The sequence below is a fragment of the Hyla sarda genome, chromosome 5, assembly GCF_029499605.1.
Source record: "Hyla sarda isolate aHylSar1 chromosome 5, aHylSar1.hap1, whole genome shotgun sequence".
Taxonomy (NCBI): domain Eukaryota; kingdom Metazoa; phylum Chordata; class Amphibia; order Anura; family Hylidae; genus Hyla; species Hyla sarda.
The window spans coordinates 168,387,127-168,405,953 of record NC_079193.1 but is presented as its reverse complement, the minus strand read 5'-3'; the positions used below and the strand labels follow the sequence as shown (position 1 = coordinate 168,405,953).

The 18,827-nt window shown below is 43.1% G+C and overlaps 1 protein-coding gene across 1 annotated transcript in view; it reads left to right on the top strand.

Annotated features, from left to right (window-relative positions):
- Window positions 1-18,354, top strand: part of LOC130273602 (collagen alpha-6(VI) chain-like) — a 160,814-nt gene extending 142,460 nt beyond the window's left edge. The window contains exons 38-40 of the mRNA XM_056520681.1: window positions 13,848-14,024; window positions 15,505-15,543; window positions 17,328-18,354. Coding sequence (XP_056376656.1) covers window positions 13,848-14,024; window positions 15,505-15,543; window positions 17,328-17,494 — 383 coding nt within the window. The 3' untranslated portion in view covers window positions 17,495-18,354. The remainder of the gene's footprint in view (window positions 1-13,847; window positions 14,025-15,504; window positions 15,544-17,327) is intronic.
- Window positions 18,355-18,827: the final 473 nt, after the last annotated feature.

Genomic DNA, 18,827 nt, shown 5'->3' with positions numbered 1-18,827 from the left:
CATACATACACACACAGATATGTCCAATCCCCTCATTTCATATACCCCCCCCCCATATATATATGTATGTTACATATTTTTATCATTTTTTTCTCCCTAAATGTTCTAACCGATTTATTGCATTATTGCAAGTTTTTTTTGGAATAAAACTTTTTAAAACATGTTGGTTTTTATTTTACTTACTTTACTAGGCTTAGTAGTGGAAGCTGTCTTATAGACGGAATCCATTACTAAACCAGGGCTTACTATTAGCCCCTAAAACAGCTAGTGCTAACCCCCAATTATTACCCTGATACCCACTGCCACAGGGGTGCCAGGAAGAGATGGTACCATCAGGCCCAGAGCATCAAAAATAGCACTCTTGAGCCTAGGCGGTAACAGGCTGGCATTATTTAGGCTGGGATAGTCCTCGCCCACCCTGGTAATGCCAGGCTGTTGCTGCTTGGTTGGCATCTGGCTGAGAATGAAAATATGGGGAACCACACACATTTTTTGCATAAAAAATTTTATGTAAAAAAAAAAGTGTGTGGTTCCCCCTATTTTCATTCTCGGCCAAATACCAACCAAGCAGCAATAACCTTTCGTTACCAGGGTGGGCAAGGACCATTGTTACTGGCCCTCTCCAGCCTAAATAACACTAGCCTGTTACCGCCTAGGCCCAGGAGCGCTATTTTTTAACATTTCGGGCCTGTTGGTATCGGCTCTTCCCAGCACCCCTGTGGCGTGGGTACCGGAGTAATAATTGGGGGTTAGTGCTAGCTGTTTTTGGGGCTAATGCTAAGCCCTGGTTTACTAATGGATTCCGTCTATAAGACAGCTTCCACTACTAAGCCTAGAAAAGTAAAAAAGAAAACACAACACATTTTAAAAAGTTTTACTCCAAGAAAACGCTCCCCCACAAGCCCTCGTTAACCATTTTATTATGTGTAAACAAATTAAAAAAAAACGGTCATCAGCGTAGTCCACCAAATCCGAAGTAGTCCTCTGCATACACGGATCTGAAATGAGAAAAAGAAGGAAAAAAAAACACAAAAAATTGGTTAGTACATTTATGGCGCTCTCCCATAAGAGAACACCCAGAAAGCAGGGTTTCCAAACAGGGAGCCTCCAGCTGTTGCTAAACTACAGCCCCATCTTTTCCAAACAGCCTTTGGCTGTCTGGGAATGATGGGAGTTGTAATTTAGCAACAGCTGGAGGACCCTGTTTCTAATATACAACTCCCAGATATCTAAAAGCGGTCTGGCCTTGCTGGGAGTTGCAGTTTTGCAACATCCTGGTTGAGAAAACTGGTATGGAGGGGCAACACTGTAAAGCAGTGTTTTCCAACCAGGATGTTGCAAAACTAAAACTCCCAGCATGCCGAGATCGCTAAATGCTGTCCAGGCATGCTGGGATTTTTAGTTTTGCATCATTCTGGTTGGGAAACACTGCTTAACAGAGTTGCCCTCAGTACCAGTGTTTCTCAACCAGGATATTGAAAAAGTACAACTCCCAGCATGCCCGAACAGCTAAAGGCTGTCTGAGCATGCTGGGAGTTGTAGTTTTGCAACATCTAGAGGCACCCTGGTGGGAAATACTTTTCCAGATAGTATCCCCCCTCCACACCAATGTTTCCCAACCAGAGTGCCTCCAGCTGTTGCAAAACTATAACCCTCAGCATGTCCGGGCCATACAATCTCCTGCTGCTTGGCTGTCACTGTCTGGCCGGTCGAGGCGCACATTGTGACGCCATCAGCAGGAGCCGCTCCTATTACACAGCAGGCCAGACAGTGACAGGTTCTGACGGGTATCAGGAGGAACAGGGGCTTAGGGTGGGCAATAGGAGCATGGGGGCCTAGAGTGGGGGAGAGAAGCACCCTACAAAGCTACACAAAGCTACGATTTGTTTACTGTATATTGAAATTATTTAAGTACTATATGGTGAAATGTGAGAGGCACTGCCACTGTGTATGGTGGTGGTACTATATAAAAATGATAATTGTAATATATGTATGGAAATGTTATTAATCCAAGATACAGTATATATATATATATATATATATATATATATATATATCTGAGCTGATATTGTCATTATATTCCCACTTGAAGAGCATATTTTACAATTTCTTAGTTATAATAGATTTAATAATGCCATATATTCTCCTTGGAGGAATTCAATTGCCTTCCAAGTGTCTTGTTAATGGGGTACTCCAGTGGAAAACTTTTTTTTTTTTTTAATCAACTGGTGCTAGAAAGATTTGCATATTACTTCTATTAAAAAAATCTTAATCCTTCCAGCACTTCTTAGCGGCTGTATACTACAGAGGAAATTCTTTTCTTTTTGGATTTCTTTTCTGTCATGACCACAGTGCTCTCTGCTGACACTGTCTAGGTCAGGAACTGTCCAGAGATGGAGAAAATCCCCATAGCAGATATATGCTGCTCTGGACATTTCCTAAAAATGACAGAGGTGTCAGCAGAGAGCACTGTGGTTGTGACAGAAAAGAAATTCAAAAAGAAAATGATATAGTAGTATACAGCTGCTAATAAGTACTGGAAAGAATAATAATTTTTTAATAGAAGTAATCTACAAATCTTGTTAAATTTCTGGCACCAGTTGATTTAAAAAAAAAAAAAAAAAAAAGTTTTCCACCAGAATACCCCTTTAGGCTATGTTTCCACTTTTTTTTTTTTGTGTCCCAAAAAAACGCAAGATAAATTGCCACAACATATTCCTGTTTTTTTCTTGCATTTTTTTCTGGTGTTTATGGCAGTAGTGATGGGGAAAAAAAATTTATTTAACCAAATGTATATTTTTTATGACTTCATTTTAAATACGTTTTAATAAAGTGTGTGTGTGTGTGTGTTTTTCCCTCTATTTTAAAAAAAATATTTTATAGGTAGTACTATGACTCCCAGGATGGAACAGACTGTTCCATGATGGGAGTAGTAGTACCTGTACTAATAGACATATCGCCTCACGTGGCAGTTGTGACACCTGTATAATGTATAGATGTGGTCGGCCGCTCTTCTATTGTCCCCTGCACTGACGTATATATACACCTATTCATATTTTCCACAGAGAGTTGTGATTGGCTGGAACCATCTGGCGGGAAATATGAATAGGTGTATATATATACCACAGTGCAGGGGACCATAGAAGAGCGGCCGACCGCATCTATACATTATACAGGAGGATCGCAACAGACCCGGGGCGATCTGTGAATTAGTACAGGTACTATTACTCCCATCATTGAACAGTGTGTTCCATGCTGGGAGTAGTAGTGCTACCTAAAAAAATGTAAAAAATAAATAAAAAAAAGTGAAAAACACATGCACACTACATTTTTATTATTGTCGGCTACATTTTTAGTGCCCTGCCCGCCCACATAAATTGATCCCTGTTTTAAAAATTTATAAAAAATGTTGTTATAAAAAAGATAAATTTCGTTAGATACAATTTCTTCCATCACTGCTGTATCTTTTTTTTACCCTACGACATTTTATTAAAAAAGGTACCTCCATCACTTTTTTGGATCGAATGGGAGAAAAACACTACGATTCCAGGGGAAAAAACACCATTGTCGCAACATGCTGCGACTTTGCAAAATCACCAAGGAGCTAAAAAAGATTTCTCATTGATTTACAGCTAACATCTGACCACAGCATTTTTTGGCCGAAAAAACGCCAATGCAGCAGATTTGTAGAAACTTCTCTTTACGAGAGTCTAAAAGCTGGAGCAGTGGTTCTGAAGACAATAACCTTTTCATAGTACAGAATATACAAGTTATATCATTCTAACATGATTTGTACAAAAACGTAGAACAGGGTCAGGGACAAATATGCTTTAGAACATTGATAATCTCCCACTGTTCATGTCTCTTAGTGACTCACTTCCAATGAAACTGTTTTAAGATATTATTTTCCCTCCCAGTGCTCTTCCAGAGAATCCTTCTTCCAGATGGGACATAGCTTTCCAAAGGAATTGTAATCAATTAGCTATGTGAACTTTTTAATATCTCTAGGATGTACATATCTCTGTTCTCCATTCTCACAGGAGTTCTCAAAGAGTTTTATGTTTAGCAGTTATAAAAAAAAAAAACTCTTAACACCAGAAATCAAGATTTTTACATTTTTTTATTTTGCAAATGGGATTCATTTTGTACACTGCTCAAAAAAATAAAGGGAACACTAAGATAACACATCCTAGATCTGAATGAACTAATCGTATGAAATACTTTCGTCTTTACATAGTTGAATGTGCTGAAAACAAAATCACACAAAAATTATCAATGGAAATCAAATTTATCAACCCATGGAGGTCTGGATATGGAGTCACACTCAAAATCAAAGTGGAAAACCACACTACAGGCTGATCCAACTTTGATGTAATGTCCTTAAAACAGGTCAAAATGAGGCTCAGTAGTGTGTGTGGCCTCCACGGGCCCGTATGACCTCCCTACAGGGCAGGACTGGCCTACCGGGATACCGGGAAAATTCCTGATAGGCCGTTGCCCTGTGGTCCGGCAATGGCTGGAGCGCAGGCTGCCTGAGTCCTGACAAGTCACTGTGTCAGTCTGTCAGCAGTGTCTGGACCTGTGTGCACCGCAGCTGCAACATCACACACAGGTCTGGGACTCCTGACAGGCTGATACAGTGAGTGGAGGTCCGGAGGTCTGGGGTACAGAGTCTGTAATGGGAGCTGTACAGACAGTACACTCACCTCTACTCTCTGCCTCCTCACTGCTCCTGGCCCCTCCTCCTGTCCGCAAATAGTGACTGCAGCTGCTCGGGGGAAGATCTACTATACTGGGTGAGAGGAAAAGGGAACCCAATGTTATTACAATGTAAGGGAAAGGGTGGGAGTCCTGTTATGTGGTGTGTGTGTGGGGGTCTGGTAAGGGGGAGACCTCTGATGTTAGGGGCTGCAGAGGGGGACCTGTGATAGGGGGGCTGCAGAGGGGGAGACCTGTGATCCTGTGATGTTAGGCGCTGCAGAGGGGGACCTTTGATGTGGGGGGGGGGCTGCAGAGGGGGACCTGTGATGTGGGGGGGGGGGCTGCAGAGGGGGACCTGTGATGTAGAGGAGCTGCAAAGGGTGGGGGACCTGTGATGATGGGGTATGTAAAGGGGGGAACTGTGATGTTGGGGGGGGGGGGCTGCAAAGGGGGGACTTGTGATGTGAGGGGCTGCAAAGGGGGGACCTGTGATGGGAGGGGCTGCAAAGGGGGGGGGACCTGTGATGATGGGGTCTTTAAAGAGGGGAACTGTGATGTTGGGGGGCTGCAAAGGAGGGGACCTGTGATGTGGGGGCCTGCAAAGGGGGGACCTGTGATCTGGGGGGCTGCAAAGGGGGACCTGTGATGTTGGGGGGGGGGGCTGCAAAGGGGGGACCTGTGATGTGAGGGGCTGCAAAGGGGGGACCTGTGATGTGAGGGGCTGCAAAGGGGGGGACCTGTGATGATGGGGTCTGTAAAGGGGGGAACTGTGATGTTGGGGGGCTGCAGAGGGGGACCTGTGATGTGGGGGGCTGCAAAGGGGGGGGCTGTGATGATGGGGTCTGTAAAGGGGGAACTGTGATGTGGGGGGGCTGCAAAGGGGGGGGATCTGTTATGTGGGGGGCTGCAAAGGGGGGACCTGTGATCTGGGGGGGCTGCAAAGGGGGGCCTGTGATGTGGGGGGCTGCAAAGGGGGACCTGTGATGTGAGGGGCTGCAAAGGGGGGACCTGTGATGTGAGGGGCTGCAAAGGGGGGGGGACCTGTGATGTGAGGGCTGCCAAGGGGGGACCTGTGATGTGAGGGGCTGCAAAGGGGGGACCTGTGATGATGGGGTCTGTAAAGGGGGGACTGTGATGTTGGGGGGTTGCAAAGGGGGGGGCCTGTGATGTGAGGGGCTGCAAAGGGGGGACCTGTGATGTGAGGGGCTGCAAAGGGGGGACCTGTGATGTGAGGGGCTGCAAAGGGGGGGGGACCTGTGATGTGAGGGGCTGCAAAGGGGGGGGGCTGTGATATGAGGGGCTGCAAAAGGGGGGGGACCTGTGATGTGAGGGGCTGAAAAGGGGGGGACCTGTGATGATGGGGTCTGTAAAGGGGGGACTGTGATGTTGGGGGGCTGCAGAGGGGTACCTGTGATGTGAGGGGCTGCAAAGGGGGGACCTGTGATGTGGGGGGCTGCAAAGGGGGAACCTGTGATGTGAGGGGCTGCAAAGGGGGGACCTGTGATGTGAGGGCTGCAAAGGGGGGACCTGTGATGTGAGGGGCTGCAAAGGGGGGACCTGTGATGTGAGGGGCTGCAAAGGGGGACGGACAGACCTGTGATGATGGGGTCTGTAAAGGGGGGGAACTGTGATGTTGGGGGGCTGCAGAGGGGGACCTGTGATGTGGGGTCTGTAAAAGGGGGACCTGTGATTTGAGGGGCTACAAAGGGGGGACCTGTGAAGTGAGGGGCTGCAAAGGGGGGACCTGTGATGTGGGGAGCTGCAAAGGGGGGATCTGTGGTGTGGGGGGCTGCAAGGAAGGGGGCTGTAATGTTGGTGGGTGCTGGGGGAGATGGGAGACCAGTTATGTGGAGGCTGCAGAGGGGGGACCTGTGATATTGGGGGCTGGAAAGGGGATACCTGTGATGTGGGGAGGCTGGAGATGGGGGGACCTGTGATATGAGGGGCTGGAAAGGGGATACCTGTGATGTGGGGCGCTTAAGAGGGGATGCCTTTTATGTAGGGGGCTGGAGACGGGGGACCTGTGATTTGGGGGGCTGGAAAGGGGGGACCTGTGATGAGGGGGGGACATGTAATGTCGGGTAGGGGGTAGGTTCTTGGAAGAGGAGACCTGCTGTTACTACTTTGTAAGGGAGGGGCATTTTGGTTCTCTTTTTATTTTTTTTATTTTATTTTTTGCAATTTAGGTTGTTTATTCATTATTTCTAATTTTTTTTATTGAATACAGTTAAGGGGAACCTGTTATCAGTTTTATTTTGCCCAAACAGCAGGCAGCATAAAACTGGTGCAGGCATCACGATCCCATGACGCTCGGTCATTCAAAGGAATCTTAGTTTGTAAATGCCACCGGAACTGGTGATTAGTCCTCGGGGCGGGTCTCAGCAGGGCAGGTGACGCATCTCTCCCTGTATCAGTGGTCTCCAAACTGTGGATCTCCAGCTGTTGCTAAACTAAAACCCCCAGTAAAATGACAACTCCCAGCATGCACAGACCATTGTTGGAACACCTAACAGTCCACAGTTTCAAGACCTAGGGGAGATTTATCAAAGCCTGTGCAAAGGAAATGTTGCCCAGTTGAATGGTGAGTGCTTCCAATAATGTTCTACTGTGAGACTGTTATGCTTACTGCTATAAACTATTGGGATTGAGCACCCCTTCTGTATGCAGGAACCTGCAAAGTCGGGAAAAGGTGTAGTGTTGGACTTTGTAGTGCTGACCACTGTCTTCCAGGGTCTCCCTATTCACTGCTAGAGACAAGAGAGACCTGTCAATCAAGCCGGCTGGGCAGGGAGCAGCCGCCAGGACCCGCCCCTGTAACTATTTACCTGTATTCTGGTAGCATTTTCAAACTATGTCTCAATGCCCGCACCAGTGTTATGCTTTCCCACGGTATTTTAACCCTACGTAATATCTATTATGGGAGGGGGGACAGTAAAAAAAACAAAAACCCTCTCTAAAGTTCCTCGCTTTTACACTGCCAATGAAATGACGGAATTCTGTTCCTGGTATCTGGCACGTTTGGTTAGGTGACGTGATGTCACATTGCCAGCCATCCAATCAGCGCCTGAGGCTGGACATTGCTTTGACCCGTAATTGAATGGGCAGCTGTGGGAGATCAGGTAACCTAACCCAGAAGTGCTGGACACTGGGAACTGAGTTCCGTGATTCTGGCGGTAGCGCAAGTGCAAAAAAGAAAGGGTTGCTTTTATTTTTTTTATTTTTTTTACTGTTTTCCCCAAGTGGATTTTACATAGCATTAATACCACATTACTGTCTTGTATGTTGAGGCTGCACCACTTTGACTTCAGGGCGCAGCCACAGCATAGTTCTCTTATAGAGGCATGGCAAATCAAATGCCAGGCTTCCCTGTCACTTCCCTGCAGCCAGTGACTGCTACAATGACGCAATGCTGTGGGGCTGGTATGACAATTTTTCCAGGGCTGGTTTTTAGCCTCAGTCCGGCCCTGCCTCCCTACAACGCCTGGGCATGCTCCTGATGAGGTGGCACACTCCAGCCACATGAGGTCTAGCATTTTCTTGAATTAGGAGGAACCCAGGGCCAACTGCACCAGCATATGGTCTCACAAGGGGTCTGAGGATCTCATCTCAGTACCTAATGGCAGTCAGGCTACCTCTGGCAAGCACTTGGAGGGCTGTGTTGCCGCCCAAAGAAATGCCACCCGACACCATTACTGACTCACCGCCAAACTGGTCATATTAGAGGATGTTGCAGCCAGCAGAACATTCTCCACGGCATCTCCAGACACGTCTGTCACATGTGCTCAGTGTGAACCTGCTTTCATCTGTGAAGAGCTCAGGGCGCCAATGGCAAATTTGCCAATCTTGTGTTTTCTGGCAAATGCCAAATGTCCTGTATGGTGTTGGGCTGTTAGCACAACCCCCACTTATGGACCTGGGGTCCTCATACCACCCTCATGGAGTCTGTTTCTGACCATTTGAGTGGATGCATGCACATTTGTGGCCTGCTGGAGGTCATTTTGCTCTGGCAGTGCTCCTCCTGCTCCTCCTTGCACAAAGTCGGAGGTAGCGACCCTGCTGCTAGGTTGTTGCTCTCCTACGGCCTCCTCCATGTCTCCTGATGTACTGGCCTGTCTGCTGGTAGCGCCTCCATGCTCTGGACACTAGGCTGACAGAGACAGCAAACCTTCTTGCCACAACTCGCATTGATGTGCCATCCTGGATGAGCTGCACTACCTGAGCCACCTGTGTGGGTTGTAGACTCCGTCTCATGCTACGACTAGAGGGAAATCACCGCCAGCATTAAAAAGTGACCAAAACATCAGCCAGGAAGCATAGGAACTGAGAAGTGGTCTGTGGTCACCACCTGCAGAACCACTTCTTTATTGGGGGTGTCTTGGTAATTGCCTATAATTTCCACCTGTTGTCTGTTCCATTTGCACAACAGCATGTGAAATTGATTGCCAATCAGTGTTGCTTCCTGAGTGGACAGTGTGATTTCACAGAAGTGTGATTGACTTGGAGTTACATTTTGTTGTTTAAGTGTTCCCATGACTTTTTTGAGCAGTGATTTTTTTTTAAGTCACACTTGTGAATAGCCTGTATGGGGAGAAAAAAGAGACCAGAGAGGGCGCCTCGTGTGATACCGTTGGGGTGGTAGAGGGAAGAGGAGAAAGGAAAATAAATAGGTGCGGGGCTTGCAGGCCCCTTAGGTAGTAACTGCTCACCTTAGAGCAAGTATTAAACTTGCATATCAACCCAATGTACAGGTTACAAGATAGCCTTACAGGTGAGGAAAAACCATCTCCTGGAGAAAGTAGGCGATCATAAAAGAGCAAAATGACCTCGCAAATGGCGCTGCTGGTACCGTGGGGATGTAGGAATAAACCAAAATCCAAAGTAGAATATTGTAAAAGCTTGTGGATTTTATTGCAAATGAATAAAATCAATAAAAGCAATAAAAAGCTATACAAGTTGAGATTAACTTGTATCGCTTTTTATTGCTTTTATTGATTTTATTCATTTGCAATAAAATCCACAAGCTTTTACAATATTCTACTTTGGATTTTGGTTTATTCCTACCTCCCCACGGAACCAGCAACACTTGTGAATAGGATTTTTATATTATCATGACATCTACAGTATTGCTGCACTATTTACATATTGTGATGGGTCAGTGTATGAGATTCAGAGATGACCAAAAATAGAATGCATGCACCAGTGTACTATGCTTAACAGGGTGTTCTTCATGGAATTTTTCATTAAATAGCATAGATATTGATAACATATTTTATGTGGCTGGTGTGGAATCTGACAAAAAAAATGTACAATACTCATGGCGAAATGTACATCATTGTAAGCCAGCAAAAAAAAAAAAAAAAAAAAAAAAAGCTAAGCAAGCAGCTGATGTATTATAAACTCTTGGCTGATGTATTATTAACACTTATGAGTAAAATATTGCTAATGTTATCAATAAATATTGCTTTAATGATCATACTATTCAAAATGTGCTATAATTTGTAGTATGACATACACATTATACCTGGAAATACTGTTTATGTATCATACATTTTTATCAGTGTCTAGATAACAAGTTATATTTCCTAAAAAACAAGGGTATATATTGTATATACTACATGTAATTAAGTCTTTATATGATATGTTATATGTTTATATGACAAATAACTTTATCATCAATCAATCGTCATAAACATATATACAATGCACTGCAATGCAGCGCAGGCTAGGAAGCATATAAATAAATGAATACAATTGCCATTCATAGCATGACAGTACAAATACAGTATCCTTATGCTATACATTATACCACCTACTACACTAACATTCCTGCCCGCTACACTAACATTCCTGCACACATTATGAAACAAAGTCAAACAATTATGTAGTACAGACAGTGATGGAAACTGGGTGTTTAGATGGGAAAAGACAGGTCCAAAGCTTTATTGTGAGACAAAACAGGGGAGACAAGGAAGGAGGAGGGGAAGGAGAGTGATTTTTTTTTGCAGTAATGTGTTGAAGAAAAGCTGTAGGTGTAGTCAATGGATTCAAATCAATGCAAAAACTGGATCTGGTTCAAAACCACATAGCTTTGTATAAGAAGGAATCTTTAAACTTTCAGTTTAATATTATGGATCATTTGACTGTAATAACATGTCATATAAAGACTTACTTACATGTAGTATATACAATATTTACACTTGTTTGTTAGGAAATATAACTTGTTATCTAGACACTGATAAAAATGTATGATGCATAAACAGTATTTCCAGGTATATTGTGTATGTTGTAGTACAAATTATAGCACATTTTAATAGTATGATCATTAAAGCAATATTTATTAATATAATTATTGATAACATTAGCAATATTTTACTCATAAGTGTTAATAATACATCAGCCAAGAGTTTATAATGCCACAGTTGCTTACTTAGCTTCAGACCAAGTCATGACTTCAGTTGATATCATGCAGTGGTCAGGAATTTATGATGTGCGAAGTTTGTTGCATCTTTTGTCGTAACTGCGCTAACTTAGGCGCAAATTACACCAGCCCTGACTTAGCTTACAAAACTGACTGCAAACAGCATTATTAAAAAGTTGTTGCACGGGATAAAAAGTTGCACAAAAAGTCACATATGGGGCACCAAAAAAAGTGGTGTACTGAAGTAAGAAATGTGATCAGCACCAGATTTATCACTTGCCCTGCACCATGTAATAAATGTGGTGCAGGTACAAAGCTTCCACAACATGAATTAATGGGGTAAAAAGACGTTCACCTACACCACTCTTGATGAATACCTCCCAATATGTTGATATCGCAAGGGATCAGAAAGTGGAAGAACTGGTGAAACCTAGGGAATGTTGGATTAGGAGCGAAAGGGGGGATTGGTAAAATGATAGTGGTTTCTTTTATATCATTTCTTTTACTATTACCACTGTTTAAATTTTTTTTTTTAGCTCGATAACTCCTTTAAAGGGGTACTCCCGTGGAAAACTTTTTTTTTTTAAATCAACTGGTGCCAGAAAGTTAAACAGATTTGTAAATCAAGTACAAAAAAAGCACGTACGTGCACTCACCGCAAAGCAGAGACAGTCAGATGTGAAGGTCCGGTGACGGGTGATGGGTCTCGGCATCGGCGCTGGCGTGTGGCGCTCAGAGGCTATGCCGGCAGTTTCGCACATAAGTGCGTGCTTCTTCCAGCTTTCTACAGGCCGGAAGAAGCACGCACTTACATGCGAAACTGCCGGTGTAGCCCCCGAGCGCCACACGCCAGCGCCGATGCCGAGACCCGTCACCCCGTCACTGGACCTTCACATCTGACTGTCTCTGCTTTGCGGTGAGTGCACGTACGTGCTTCTTTTTGTACTTACTTTGGATACTTCATACTGTTGTATGTGCACCCCCCAGGAGACACTGACATAGGTCACTGAGGACCGTTCTACTGACATAAGGTGATATTGTTCTCAAGAGTGCTCTCCCCTTCTCTGTTGCGTTTGTAGATTTGTAAATCACTTCCATTAAAAAATCTTAATCCTTCCAGTACTTTTTAGGGGCTGTATACTAAAGAGAAATCAAAAAAAGAAATGCATTTCCTCTGATGTCATGACCACAGTGCTCTCTGCTGACCTCTGCTGTCCATTTTAGGAACTGTCCAGGGCAGCATATGTTTGCTATGGGGATTTTCTCCTACTCTGAACAGTTCCTAAAATGGACAGCAGAGGTCAGCAGAGAGCACTGTGGTCATGACATCAGAGGAAATGCATTTCTTTTTTGGATTTCTCTTTAGTATAAAGCCCCTAAAAAGTACTTGAAGGATTAAGTTTTTTTTTAATAGAAGTGATTTACAAATCTGTTTAACTTTCTTGCACCGGTTGATTTTAAAAAAAAGTTTTCCACTGGAGTACCCCTTTAAGTTTCAGCTGTAGTACAAATGTTTACAATGGTAGCCATATTGGATAGTTGTCCATCGTTGTCCATGGCGAACAATCAGATTCCACCTCTCATAGAAGATTTGTATCACTAGGTGGCAATGTAGAAAACAGAAAACAACTGTTTGGATGGAATAAACTAACTGTTATTTCACCGTAATTTTGGAGTGCTGCAGTCCCTTTCTCTTACCTAGGGGGCAATGTAGGATATGCTACATTTGCAGAAGTTACCGTATTTTTCGCCGTATAAGATGCACTTTTTCTTCCCCAAAACTGGGGGGGAAAAGTTGGTGCGTCTTATACGGCGAATACACACCTATCGCGGCGGTCCCTGCGGCCATCAACAGCCGGGATCCGCGGCTAATTCAGGACATCACCGATCCCGGTGATGCCCTGTATTAACCCTTCAGACACTGCGATCAAAGCTGACCGCCTTTTCTGAAGAGAAAATAACACTAACCCGGCTGTTCAGTCGGGCTGTTCGGGATCGCCGCGGTGAAATCGCGGCGTCCCGAACAGCTTACAGGACACCGGGAGGGACCTTCCTGCCTCCTCGGTGTCTGCTCCGTGTCGGGATCCCCTGCATGGCCGACGCTCTCCTTCATCGTCATCACATCGTTGCGCACGCCGTCCAGTCATCCAATAGGAGCGGCGTGCGTAGCGACGTGATGGCCGCGACGGAGAGCGAGGATACCGGGCAGCAGAGACATTCCGGGGCGACGGGGACACCCCGGGGACACGGCGACAGCGATGGAGGGCGACATCCAGGGCAGCGGTGACGGGTCCGGAGCGGCGGACAGGTGAGTACTACCTCCTATACCAGTGGTCTTCAACCTGCGGACCTCCAGATGTTGCAAAACTACAACTCCCAGCATGCCCGGACAGCCAACGGCTGTCCTATACTTTACATTGTATTTGGTGCAGAATCTTTATTTTCTAGATTTTTATCCTATAAAATTAGGTGCGTCTTATATGCCGGAGCGTCTTATATGACGAAAAATACGGTAGTTCTTGAGCTCCTTGTGCAAAAAGGATATACCTCGTATGATGAACTATGTTGTGTAGTTATGATCTTGAAGGAAAACATTGCTATTCTGTGTTATTTGGTTTATAAATGGCTGAATGATAGGCGTGGCATATGAAAATGTAGCACTTTTATCTATGGGACCAAACAGAATGAAAACATATCAATAAGCAGTCTTATGTTTATCCTGTTTTAGTTGCAGACAAGTGCATGTTGGATCCTGATTATGGTACAATGTGTAAGGATGCCCAGCACATGTGGTACTATATCAAACATATTGATGCATGCTCCAAGTTCTGGTATGGAGGTTGTGATGGCAATGGAAACAGATTTAGCTCTGAAAATGAATGTCTACATGAATGCTCCTCCAAACGTAAGTTGTGTTTAGGCTGGAAAAATGTACATAAAATTGAAATTAGCATTATATTCCTTAGCTTAAATAATGATTAGAGTCTGGAAATATAAATTTAACAGGAGATTTATGCCGTTTATTTTTTTGGGAAAAAGGACATAAACCAGTCAGATGAGAACTGTTAAATCTTGGAATGGAAATACATTAAGTTAATTTCTCATTGAAATCCAAACATGGGAAACAATATAAGCCAGTGTAGAGCTGAACTGTTCTTCGGAAAGTATATATCCAACAGGTTTCCTTTCCAGCTGAATATCTGGATGCGGTCATAAAGTAATGGCCTAGAACTTGTATTTGTTTCTGGGTACTTGTCTGTGAGTGTTTATGTGGCTTAGTCTTATCAGAAATCAATGTTTTGGTGATATGATCTCTCTCCCTGTCTAGTTGTCCTGGAACGTATGTACCTGCTTTGGATTGGTTATATCTTACATACTAAGATTCTTTTTTCCTTTACTTGAAGACTCATCTTTTGCTATATCATGTCTTACAGTTACTTTTCAATGCTTTTAAGTGGTGGTTAGAGATGAGGGAACTTACAGTAAATTCGATTCGTCACGAACTTCTCGGCTCGGCAGTTGATGACTTTTCCTGCGTAAATTAGTTCAGCCTTCAGGTGCTCCGGTGGGCTGGAAAAGGTGGATACAGTCCTAGGAAAGAGTCTCCTAGGACTGTATCCACCTTTTCCAGCCCACGGGAGCACCTGAAAGCTGAACTAATTTATGCAGGAAAAGTCATCAACTGCCGAGCCGAAAAGTTTGTGACGAATCGAATTTACTGTAAGTTCGCTCATCTCTAGTGGTGGTGTATGTCATTCTAAACATGCTGTAATAGAAGTCGGCCCTCCCTAGAGCGCATGCGCAACTTACACAAAATCAGAAAAAGGGGGCTAGAATATAAAGCAGGGGGGGGGGGCAGGAATTTGAAAGGGGACTCATGCCTCAGTGTTTTTTTTTTTTACTGTAGCATACTGTATGTACAGGCTTTACTCTTAGCACATATGTTAGGAGATTTACCTGATGCATTTACTGTACATAAGAATATGCTCACATTGGCACAGATTTACTAGCTTTTGTGACACAATATTCAAAAAAAAAAAAAACAACCCAACAAATTGCATTTTTAACCCAATAAAGTAGGCATGTTATGCCTCATTCTCTGGCAACTATGTCTAAGCTCTTTATAACACATGGCTTTGTCGCTTTTCTGAATACAATCACATATATTGGTTTGTAAGTGTTATTACCAAATGGACATGTGTAATAACACTCAATACCACTTGCAAAGGTTTAGTGGGTCTCTGTCATTTGAAGAAACTTTGCATACATCAACAGTACAAGCAAAGAATAGGACCACAATAAATATTTCTATTTAAAGAAAAATGTATTATGATATTATTACTGTATTTGTTCCATTACTAATAAATAGTTTTCTTTGCAATCAGGTCAAAGCACAAAAGAGCGATTACAGGTACCCGATAAAGGTATGTTTTTAATATAAGCAGGATCATATGAAGCTTTTGGTTTGCTAGTGCTTATAGCAAACCAATTATTCTATCTATCTGTCTGTCTGTCTATCTATCTATTATACTGTGCACATATAAAAAAAATACAAGCTTAGAATTAATGAATAAACAATAACATGTAAACTAAATTCATAAAGATTTTTTATATTACACTTTCTAGACTTGGGCATAGGGAGGGGGGACATTGGACACAGAAAGGGACAGACTTGCAGCTTCTAACCAGCATTGATGGCGGCATCTAGTTGGTTAAAAGACCAGCAAAAGAACTAACTCTGATGCCGTCTCTCACCACACCAGGCAGCTGTTGAAAGGAGCCGGCGGCTATCATGAATGGAGCAGGCTCACCCTTATTGTCTTGGTTTAGGGGTTTAAAGGGTTGTCTTATTAAAACCCAATCAGGGGATGTGTCTGATGGCAGGGGGTTCTACCACTGGAACCCCCCACAGTCTTCTGTACAGTGCTGTATGTAGTTTTATTATTCTTGTATGTACTTTCATAATACTTTACTGTATAAGGAAAATCTGTCAAGCATTTGCTAACCCCTTAAGGATCAAGCCCATTTTGGCCTTAAGGATGCAGCCAATTTTATTTTTGCATTTTCGTTTAATTTATCCTCGCCTTCGAAAAATCATAACTCTTTTATATAATCATCCACAGACTAGTAAGAGGGCTTTTTTTGCGCAACCGGTTGTCCTTCATAATGACATCACTCACTTTACCATAAAATGTATGGTGAAATAAAAAAAAATACTATCGGTGTGGGTAAATTTATTCTGTGGGTTAATATGAATAAAATGATTCCCATGATTACATACTTTTCAATTATTGTACCACTTTTAAAAAAAACTCAAACTTTTTAACAAAATTAGCGTATTTAAAATCCCTCTATTTTGACGACCTATAACCTTTTCATTTTTTCGCATAAGCGGCGGTATGAGGCTTATTTTGGCATTCATGCCACAGTCTGTACTTTTTATTGATACCCCATTTGCATATATAAAACTTTTAATTAATAATTTTTTTCATTTTTTTGGAATATTACAAAGCAGCAAAATTTTTTTATTTTTACGTTTACGTCATTCACCGTAGGGGATCAATAACATTATATTTTGATAGTTCAGACTTTTACGCACGCGGTGATACCAAATATGTTTATTTTTATTTTTTTACACTTTCTCAGGGTAAAATGGGAAAAACGGACGATTTACATTTTTATTGGGGGAGGGTTTAACTTTTTTTTTTTACATTTTTTATTTTACATTTTTTAACTTTTTTTTTACACTTTAATAGTCCCCATATTTAATAGTCCCCACTATTTATAGCATTTGATTGCTAATACTGTTCAGTGCTATGCATAGAGCAGAAGACTCCAGGAGATGGCCGGAGGCAGGTGAGGGGACCTCTGGCCACCAAGCTGGATGATCTGATCCCCGTAGTGATCATCCATATTAAGTGCCGTACTGCCGCAGATGCCGTGATCTGCATTTATCATGCCATCTGAGGGGTTAATGGCACACATCAGCGCGATTACTTATGTGTGCCATTACCGGCGGATCCCTGGCTGCTGATAGCAGCTGGGACCGGCCGCGCATGACACTAGCACCACTCCGGCGCTCGCGGTCATGTATAGGACATAAAGGTACGCCATGGTGCATTAAGTACCAGGGCACCAGGACGTACATTTACTTCGTATGTCGTTAAGGGGTTAACATATGTAACTTTTTTTTTTTTTTATCTCTCAGATATCTGCACATTAAAGCAAGAAGTAGGAAACTGCCAAGATTATGCACTGAAGTGGTGGTACGATGCAGACAAAAAGGAGTGTTCCCAGTTCTGGTATGGAGGCTGTGGAGGAAATAAAAATCGATTTGAAACTCAAGATCAGTGCGAGGTCGTCTGTTCATCTTGAGATCACTTTGCACATTGGTATAATCCAGAAATAAGCAATCATGTTCAGAATCTGAAGAGATCATGCATTAGTACTGTCAATAAACTAGGTTGAATGAAATGCCAAACACACAGTTGTAAAATGAATAGCTAGACATTTGTGTGTATTTTTTCTTTTTTATTTAAACATTTTAAATTGGACAAGTTAAATGTTGTCTCTTTAAACTGCACTTTTTGTTGTTATACTGTACCTCAAAGCCTTGCTCATCTATTTGGTATTAACAGAAGGATCATTTATTTTGGACCAGGCATTTTATTATGATGTAATTTTTAAATGGGTTATCCAGGAAAAGAAAAAAACAGAGCATATTTCTTTCAAAAACAGCTCCAAGTCTGTCCCCAGGTTGTGCATGGTATTTCAACTTGGCTCCATTCACTTTAATGGAACTGCAGAACTACACCCAACCTGGAGACAGACGGGAAGCATTTTTGAAAGAAATTCGCTCGGGTTTTTATATTTCTCGATAACCCCTTTAAAGGAATTTTTATTGTGAAAAGATGTAATGCATACATTGGTTTTAAAATAATTTAAGACTCTTACAACACTGGCCACATGGCTTCTGTTTTCACAGGATCCATGACAAATATAATGGATCTTCGTTGATTTGTCTTAATCCATTTACTTCATCCATTACAGCCATAAAAGCATGAGTTTAAAAGGAGACTTAAGTTATGTTGGTCCTCCTTGTGGAGATGGCCACTGCTTTCTATTGTTGCTCACTTAAAGCATACATTCAATGATGGCCCCCGTGGCAGGATATATGTTTAAAGGAGTACTCCGGCGCGCACTTTTCTCATTTTATCCTGTCCGGGCTGCAAAATGAAAGAAAACACACTTTCTCTTACCTGCCAACGAGCCCCAGGAGCTCCGGTACACTCTGGTACAGGTGTTCGGTCCACGGGCTGTATTCTTCTTACTTCCTGTTAGCCCAGCACGTCGCACGGAGCTTCAGCCTATCACCGGCCACAGTGATGTCCCACCTCGGCCAGTGATAGGCTGAAGCTCCGTGTGACGTGCCGGGCTAACCGGAAGTAAGAAGAATACAGCCCGGGGACCGAACACCTGTACCGGAGCTCCGGGGGCTCGTTGGCTGGTAAGAGAAAGTGTTTTTTCTTTTATTTTGCAGCCTGGACAGGATAAAATGAGAAAAGTGCGCGTCGGACTACTACTTTAAGTTTAGCAGAAACTTCTGAGTTTAAGACTTGCCCTGATTCGACTGTGATCTGGATACACATGCAAGTGTATGGCACTTATTGCAAATCCATCTCCAATAGCAATAGTTATGAATTGTAAA